This window comes from Podarcis pityusensis (assembly GCF_964106645.2).
Source record: "Podarcis pityusensis genome assembly, chromosome: 2".
Taxonomy (NCBI): Eukaryota; Metazoa; Chordata; class Lepidosauria; order Squamata; family Lacertidae; genus Podarcis; species Podarcis pityusensis.
Genome location: NC_138029.1, coordinates 10,551,381 through 10,560,601, shown reverse-complemented (window position 1 = coordinate 10,560,601; position 9,221 = coordinate 10,551,381). Strand labels below are relative to the sequence as shown.

The 9,221-nt window shown below is 44.8% G+C and overlaps 2 protein-coding genes across 2 annotated transcripts in view; one reads left to right on the top strand and one right to left on the bottom strand.

Moving 5' to 3' along the window:
• Positions 1 to 19: 19 nt before the first annotated feature.
• Positions 20 to 4,085, top strand: COX14 (cytochrome c oxidase assembly factor COX14). Its single transcript, XM_080995143.1, has 2 exons — positions 20 to 143; positions 3,661 to 4,085. The coding sequence occupies exon 2, from the start codon at positions 3,666 to 3,668 to the stop codon at positions 3,840 to 3,842; it is 177 nt and encodes a 58-aa protein (XP_080851269.1). The 5' UTR covers positions 20 to 143; positions 3,661 to 3,665; the 3' UTR covers positions 3,843 to 4,085.
• A 2,971-nt stretch (positions 4,086 to 7,056) lies between these two features.
• The window catches only part of CERS5 (ceramide synthase 5), a 38,997-nt gene continuing 36,832 nt past the window's right edge, over positions 7,057 to 9,221 (bottom strand). The window contains exon 10 of the mRNA XM_080994838.1: positions 7,057 to 8,285. Coding sequence (XP_080850964.1) covers positions 8,133 to 8,285 — 153 coding nt within the window. The 3' untranslated portion in view covers positions 7,057 to 8,132. The remainder of the gene's footprint in view (positions 8,286 to 9,221) is intronic.

Here is a 9,221-nt window from a genome sequence, read left to right as displayed (position 1 = left end):
GGCGGGAAGCGGTCGAGCTGGAAACCGCGCCGTTCGCGCGTGCGCCAAAATCCCGGAAGTGAACCCCCGCCAGCTGCGCGCGCAAGCAAGGCAGCTGAAGGAGAGGTTTTTTTCCGCAACTGCGCCAGGCGGTGGTGGATAGAGTGAGTGCTTGGGGCTGGCATTATATTGTTTTTATTAACTTGTCAGGGCTTAGAGAGGGATCGCATTTTTATTTTATTTTTACAGATAGTGGTAAGAGACTGGCTTGCGGGGGGGGTTGGACTAGATGACCTTTGGGGGCCCCTTCGAACTCTATGGACGAAAACCAACTTGGTAGAGCTGATGAGATGCTGTTAGCTGGGGCTAAACAGGTGGAGGTGCAGCCGGCGCCACTCTTTCCCTGAGGGACAGGGTTGCCTCCTGGCCTGTATAATGCAGGATTGCCCCCATATTTCGGGGTCAGATCCTACGTCCTGTATTGATACCGCTTTGTCCTGTCTTTCAGGTCGTCTCCCTCTCTGCCAAGTTAGGGGATTGTCTCCAAATGCGTGTGTTTGGAAAGCTGTGTGAAAGGTTGCGGATTTAAGCTCTGGGTGGCAGATTGACAAATTCCAATGTGTGCACGTGTGCGCGCACGCGCGCGACACACACTCCAGAGGGGTCATCCCGTTATTAGGCTGAAACGGGTTGCTTTATTGCATGGGTAGGCAAACTAAGGCCTGCTGGGTGGATTTTTAATCTAATCCAGCAGTTTTTCCCTCCAGGATGGTCCCGTCCCCCAAAGCAGGTTGTGAACCCTTTGGCCAGGGAATCTACCAGTTCACTTAATATTCAGCAGATGCTAAATGCATTTTGTTAGAGTAGTCAGGGTGGTAGCTACACTTGCTCCCCACACATTATACTTTGCATATCTTTCAGAGGTTACAGCATGGGTAGGCAAACTAAGGCCCGGGGGCCGGATCCGGCCCAATCACCTTCTAAATCCGGCCCGCGGACAGTCCGGGAATCAGCATGTTTTTACATGAGTAGAATGTGTCCATTTATTTAAAATGCATCTCTGGGTTATTTCTGGGGCAAAGGAATTCGTTCATTTCCCCCCCTTTCAAAATACAGTACGGCCCACCACAAGGTCTGGGGATGGTGGACCGGCCCCCTGCTGAAAAAGTTTGCTGACCCCTGAGCTTATTGTCATTTATTACTTATTTATTGGATTTAATATATGCCCGGGGGTCTCAGGGCGGTTCACAGAAAAGACCAGCACTGAAGTCACTTCAGCACCAGAGGCGGGGGAGAAAAGTCATCCACCCACCCCTACATTTTGCCAGAACCAAGGTGTCCACCGTACTGAGGGAGCACTGCAGGCTGCGTATGGCCATGGCTCCTGCATTCCTTCCTGTCCCCCGTGGCAACAGAGTCCCCCTATGATGGGCTGGATTATGACTGGGCCAGGCAAGTCTGAACGCAGACCAATTCTGTCTCACTGCAGAGACTGCCAGTTTGCTTCCAAGCCTAATTCAGACTTCTGGGTTTAAACTAATGGGATGCCCATGCCCTCTGAGGATGGCAACGAGAAAATGGCTGTTTTCAGTTGGGCCCCTCCTCCGTTTGCTTCTCGTCAGGAAAGCTTAGGAGGCATCAACCTTTCTTCATATTTTTGGTGCCGGCCCAAGACATTTTTATTCTCCCAGGTGTTTTTGTGGGCCTTGATATTGTGGATTCTGTTCTTGTTTTGGTTGTATAAGGGCATCCAGTCTCGGGGGTGGGGGGTGGAAGGGTACTTCCCCCCACATCTGCAGTAGTAATTCAGAAACATTTTTAATCTTAGTTTTAAAATACGTATTTCTTATTAATTGTATTAGTATGTCTGTTCTAAGTTGCTTGGGTTTTTTGTTTTTTTGCGTTGTAGAGTAATATAATAACAAAGTAAATAATAACAAATGTTATGCTATGCAATAACCACCCCCAAAAATCCAGGATATAGTGGGTTAGAGCAGGCATAGGCAAACTCAGTCCTCCATGTTTTTTGGGACTACAACTCCCATGATCCCTAGCTAACAGGACCTGTGGTCAGGGATGATGGGAATTGTAGTCCCAAAACATCTGGAGGGCCGAGTTTGCCTATGCCTGGGTTAGAGTATTTGGCCTAGATTGGGGAGACCCAGATTAAAATTCCTGTTTAGCCATAAAGCTCACTTGACCTTGAGCCAATCTCTCTCCCTCTCTGGGTCTGCTTAAGACTTAAGTCTTTAACAAGCCTAAACAATATTATACCTGGAAATGTTTGCTCATCTAGAAATTCAGTAAAATGTTAACCAGTAAAAGGGACCCCTACTGTCAATAGACAGCAGATATGCAGGCTGGTGAAATCCCCTCTGTGCATCATAATCCCCTTTTGAGTACAGGCAATTCCCCATTTACGCGAGGGTTAATGTTCCCAGGCGGTGTGTGGGTGTGTAAGTGAAATTGCAGATATTGGGAATACCATCGAAACACCCTCTAAACTCTGGAAACCATTGAAAACCCCTTTTAAAAAAAACCAGCAGCAGCATTTATCAGACTCCGTCCAAACCTCTTTGCTCAAACTCCCACAGGTCTCAAAGGTCAGTACAAAGGCTCCTGGGATTGCACTTGCAAAAGCTTGTAGGATCGCTAGATGCCATTTTCACCTTTTTTGGGGGGCCATTCTTGCCTCTTTAAGTGCCACTTTTGGGTTCACAGCAATGTGCGAGTGTGCAGTCACACGTGACTCAAATGCACGTAAACGGTGAGCTGCCTGTAGTCTCTTGTGCCTCCACCTAGTCCCCAAATCTTTACACAATTAGCCATTTCGTTCCTAGTCCCAGCAGCTATCTCCTTCAAGTCTTTTGAGAATATACGTACCTGGCATTAGGTTCTTCCTGAGCCTCTTCTTACCAAGCACACAGAAGTAAACCATACATGCCTAGTATGAATTATATGTCAACTGAAAAAACCCAAGGAGGGAAATAGGAGCTTGGATATATATTCTCCCCATCACCACCACCACTGTTTCCCCCAAAACAATTTCACTCTTTAGATACTGAAAAGCCTTGATTACATTGCTAAAGAGGACGCAGGTGGCGCTGTAGTCTAAACCACAGAGCCTAGGGCTTGCCAATCAGAAGGTCGGTGGTTCAAATCCCCGTGATGGGGTGAGCTCCCGTTGTTCGATCCCAGGTCCTGCCCACCTAGCAGTTCAAAAGCACGTCAAAGTGCAAGTAGATAAATAGGTACCGCTCTGGCGGGAAGGTAAGTGGCGTTTCCGTGCGCTGTGTTGGTTTCGCCAGAAGCGGCTTAGTCATGCTGGTCCCGTGACCCGGAAGCGGTCTGCGGACAAACGCCAGCTCCCTCGGCCTATAGAATGAGATGAGCGCGCAACCCCAGTCATCCGCGACTGGACCTAAAGGTCGGGGTACCTTTACCTTTACCATTGCTAAAAATGTGCTTTTCTGTTCAATTCCTTCCTTTGATCGTACCTCAGGTACAATGGAAATGATCAAATGAGTTATTAATAATAATAATTTATTATTTGTACCCCCACCCATCTGGCTGAGTTTCCCCAGCCACTCTGGGCGGCTTCCAACAAAGATTAAAAATACATTAAAATGTCACACATTAAAAACTTGCCTGAATAGTAACTCCCCTTTGCTTTCTTCACAGCAATAATGGCTTCTGCAAAGCAGCTGGCTGACTTCGGCTATAAAGCATTCTCTGGGTCCATGATGCTCCTTACCTTGTATGGTGGCTATCTCTGTAGTGTCAGAGTATATCGCTATTTCCAGAGGAGGAATTTGCTGAAGCAGCTTGAGCAGCAGGAAATAAATGCAGCAGTTAAGGACTGAACACTGTCCTGTTGTCTGACATAGGATGCTTAATGAATACAAGACTGGTGTGCTGCAATAAAAACTCATTTCAGAAAATGCAGCCCTGGAATCTGCCATGAAGAATCACTAATTCAGGGTGTGATGCATAAAAGGATGGAAACACCTATGCAATTCAGCAGTAATTGAATGTTTCATATGTGGCTTGCTTTTGTAAATATACACTGCTAGCAGCATCTCACTATAAAAGATGTGTTCACAGAATTGTTTCCCTCTTTATTTTTACATCCTCCTGTCCATTTAAAGAAGGAAAACAATATGAGGATAAACACAGTTTGCCACAGGATTCCTCTGGCTGAGCCTACAAGTTTGCAAATGATTTGCGGGTGGGTGTTGTGGTACTTCATCTGTTTCCATTTACTAATTTCCTACTCAAGTTTTAAAGCAAAGGTGCATCTCACTGTCTTTACATCTGGGTCAACAAGTGTTTCCATGTGGGAATAAATCATGTTGCCTTGACATACATATTCTGATAAAGACATGTGAAAATAGAAAATCTGACACAATTGCGGATGTGAGGATTGCCGAATAGAAACCTTGCGTAAAGCAAAATAATCTTGAATGTGATGTTGCATTCTCTGATCCTACTTCAGCAAATGAGAGGTTGGCCCTTCTGTTATTGCAAATCCAATTATACCATCTGCTGTGCAACTGTCTGGCCACTGTCTTTTCATTTCTAAATAATAATAAACAAAAGCAAGAAAGAGTTCACGAAGAACAAATTAGGCAAGAAATAAAAATTCTCATTACCACAGGCTAGATTAGGATGGCTTCATTCCACCTGCTGTAAAGTAACATTGTATCAAGGTATGGTGAAATGGTGTGTCAGACAGCATGGCTCCAGGGTAGCTATAGTTTAGCAGACACTACTAATTACAAAGCTTATAGAGCCGAGGGAGGAATATGTCGGAGCCTCCGTACGACTGAGCTGTGAAGGCTACTCCTCCGGTGGTGATTAACGACCTAAGCCTTTGAATGAGACTTCAGGCATGCTCCCCATTACGCAGAGTACCCAGACAGCAGCAGCAGAGCCAGAAATATGTGCTACATTGCTGCTTTATTTCTGACTACGCAGGACAGAAAAGAATATGCATCTGCTCTCTGTGAGACAGAAAACAAAAGGAACAAAGAAACAGGAAACTAGTAACTTCAACATCCGTCTCCCGTGAGACTTCCAACAGTCTGGAATGTCAACAGAGTCTTGTGACTCCAAGAACTGCACAGTGGCATAACAGAAACCCAACAGAATAGTGTTCAGAACTGTCAAGGCCAGGGTGTTCTTTTTTTTAGGCATGTCACATGTAGATTGTCTGCTAGATAGTGGTTATCTCATGCCTTCAGTAAGCTGTTAATGTCTTTCTACCAGTTACTGCCAATTCCCCTTTGTGAAACAATGATTTAGGCCGAAATAGTTTAGAAATGCTCCTTCATCCTTTGCTGTTACCCTTCCCAATAAAAAATCATATAAATGGCTAGAAGCTTCTCATTTAGGAAGTTAACATGATGACAGCAAAGGCTAACCTTTCACCAATAGGGTTTCTGTACCTTGAGAGTTTCGTACAAGAAAAAAAGCAGAAACTTCCATTATTCCTAATCCCTTTTCCTTTTGTGTTGTATCCTTTAGATAGAATAGAAAGCCTGAGAATAGAAACTGATTTATCACTGATAGCAGTAAACTGCTCTGGGAGCCTTTTTTTTTGGCTGAAAAGTGGATTATTTAAAGTATAAAAATACTTTCAATAAAGTATAAAAATATTTTAAATAGCATATAAAAATACTTTCAATAAAATAATAGATGCTACAGAGGAGGTAAGAATTAGGATGTGTGGCAGCCAAAAACTTAGTAACTATCTATTAACTACTGCTCTGTAAAACTCCCAATTCCTATACATGTTAGCTCAAACCAGAAAAAAGGAAGCTTCCTACTTAAACTGGCAATAAAACTTTTAGAAGACACCTGAAGGCAGCCTTGTTTAGGGAAGTTTTTAATGTTTGATGTTTTATTGTGTTTTTACTTTTCTGCTGGGAGCTGCTCAGAGTAGCTGGGGAAACCCAGCCGGTGGATGGGTGGGTGGGATACACACACAGAGAGAGTAATATTCTGTGTGGTGCTGGGGCAAAATGGGCTGTTCAGTGTGGGGCAGGGAGGTTATGGAACTACAGCGTCCTAAGTCCCCTCCTTATCCCATAAACTATGCCAGACCTGGTTATCTACATAGTTTTAATATCCCCATTGAAGTCAATGGGAGGGAAACGGGGCGGGGGGGGGGAATAATCATGGCAAGGAAAGGTTGCACCCTTACTTCCTGCTTGTGACAACAAGTCACAAGAAGCGGCAACAGTACCACCTGATTTCCTCTGTCCTTCACCCATGATATGACTGTTACAAATTGATACATGAATGACAGTGAGGTTAAACAGAAAAAGGCAACGTTCTTTGTACTATCTAGGGCAGCAGCTGTTTTCTTCTAAATTGGACTCTGACCCAGAATCATTTGGTGGCCCTGTAATAATACTATAAAATGGTAATTAGCAGCTTTTGGCTCCATTTCTTGGTTGTAGAGCTTGTAAAACAAGATCATCACACCTTAACAGAGTTCAGAAAGTATCTAGCAGGCATAAAGGTGACTGCTAACTGTAAGAAACATGGACTGTTACTCTAAGGCAGAGTTTTCCAAACTTCTCATGTCAGAAGTTTAGACATGCATCATTTCGTGACACAGTAATTCAGTTTTAATACCAAACCCAGGAGGAGAGCAGGGAGCATTCACGTGGCACACCTACACCATACAGCCGACACACTAACGTGTCACGACACACCGTTTGGAAAGCTCTACTCTAAGGCCAACTTGCACATACAAGTAGACCCCACGTGCTCCATGGAAGTACACCTGGTTGTTCCTAGATTGAAAGAGGGGCCATTTGGGAGAATCAGCAACTCTCTGGAAGCTGAACATCTTCCAGAACGACATAAGGCCCTGGATGGGTTTAGCTCAGCTAAGAGTACCCACAGAATTAATACCACTAACATGCTACTTGCTTTGCAGCGTTCAAATTTCAAGCACCATCTACTGCTCCTGTGTAACTTGGCAACGTTAGCACGTTAGCAGAATATTACCTAAAATCAGAATGCACACAACCTTCCTCAGTAAAGCAAAATTCACAGACCCAACTCTTCAAGCAAATTTATTTTTAATCAGAGTAAACAATAGTATAAAATGATAATAAGTCAGGGCATTTTCAAAGTCCTGCTCGTGACAACACTTTGCTGCCTTTCATCTCCCCTGAAGTACCATTTAGTAAAAGGGAGGGAGGGACTCAAAGCCCTTGTGTGGCAACCTCTTTATCCCACAGACATCTCACCAAAAGACTCTGAAGCAGGTACAGGCGGCATGCTTGCCTCTCTTCTGAAAGTAGAAGCGTCTATGGAAAAGTCGGCAGCAGAACCAGATCATCCATGCCTATTATCCTAGTACACAAATTTATCCACCTCTTCCTTGTCATTCCTATGTGACTCAAAACCCATAGCATTCGTAGGAAAAACAGGTGATTTTAGGAAGTCAAAATGAAGACTTTGGAGACACTACTCCACTCGGGGGGGGGGGGGGGAGCAATGAACGCCAGCCTTGTCTTCCCACCCACCCAAACAAGCAGACGTAAAACTTTATTAGCAAATGGGATCCCAACAACAAATAAGCAAATTGCTCAGTTGGCCTGTCTCTACCACCACCAGGTTGGTATGCCTAGCTGTGGCACATCCCAGACTCCCTAGGACACAGCTTTAGTCCTTGCTGCTAGGAGCATGGAATATCAGCTTAGACCAGGCCACAGTGTTTAAAAAAAAAACCCTGGAATGCAATTAAAAAGTGAGAGGCAGAACCTGTTTGAGAGCCGAACCTTCAGAGTTGTTGCAAAAATACTTTCTCTCAAAGTTTCAGTTGATCTATAAAATAAAACAGCCTCCCCCACCTCTCACTCACTCTCTCTCACTCACACGCTTCAGCAAACATAGGATACCATTAAATGCAAAATGGCTTAATTTCTTTAAAATGTGAAACTGGAAATAGCTTTTGCACTAGCAATCAACTAGATTCCTTCAGTACAAAACTGTGATGTGCCTGTTTCAGAACTGCTGGAGGATTTGGGGGCAAAGCGCCGGCATAAGTAAAGATTTCTTGGGGATATGGAGTTAAGACATATCTAGTCATTTGAACACAAGTCTGTGTTTTCTTGAGGCCTCCCTGCCGGTTCTTACTCCTCTTCTGCCCACTGCCCACTAGTTATGTGGCCGTTAATCCGACTGGTATCATTGCTTGAAGAGCTAAGGACTCCTTTCCTGCTGCTTGAAGTCACATCTTCCTCTTCAGAGCTACTTTCGACATCACTGCGTTCATCTTTTGACACCTGACAGAAAGAAGCAGAGTAAGTCTACCACAAATATAAGAGCTAGTTTGAAAATCAGTTAAGCACTCAGTGTAGCATTCACCATACTACACTTAGCTATTAGTTGCTTAGATGGTACAGTTTTCAAATTTAGTTGTGAAGTTTGCGAAGAACAACCAGAAAAGAACAGAGTACAGAAAACAAAGAAGCAGGTATCCTCAGTTTTTCTACATAGCCATAATAATAATAATAATAATAATAATTTATTATTCTTTATACCCCACCCATCTGGCTGGGCCTCCCCAGCCACTCTGGGCGGCTTCCATAGAAACCAAAAATACAGTAAAATATCACACGTTAAAAACTTCCCTGAACAGGGCTGCCTTAAGATGTCTTCTGAATGTCAGGTAATTGTTTATCGCTTTGACATCTGCTGGAAGGGCGTTCCACAGGGTGGGCGCCACTACCGAGAAAGCCCTCTGCCTGGTTCCCTGTAGCTTTGCTTCTCGCAATGAGGGAACCGCCAGAAGGCCCTCAGTGCTGGACCTCAGCGTCCGGGCAGAACGATGGGGGTGGAGACGCTCCTTCAGGTATACTGGACAGAGGACGTTTAGGGCTTTAAAGGTCAGCACCAACACTTTGAATTGTGCTCGGAAACATACTGGGAGCCAATGTAGGTCTTTCAAGACGGTGTTATATGGTCTCGGCGGACGCCCCCAGTCACCAGTCTAGCTGCCGCATTCTGGATTAGTTGTAGTTTCCGAGTCACCTTCAAAGGTAGCCCCACGTAGAGTGCATTGCAGTAGTCCAAGCGGGAGATAACCAGAGCATGCACCACTCTGGCGAGACAGTCCGCAGGCAGATAGGGTCTCAGCCTACGTACCAGATGGAGATGGTAAACAGCTGCCCTGGACACAGATTTGACCTGTGCCTCCATGGACAGCTGTGAGCCCAAAA

What these genes read in the sequence shown, in the direction of transcription:
- COX14 (XM_080995143.1), top strand. Translation starts at nt 3,666, where the DNA reads ATGGCTTCTGCAAAGCAGCTGGCTGACTTCGGCTATAAAGCATTCTCT.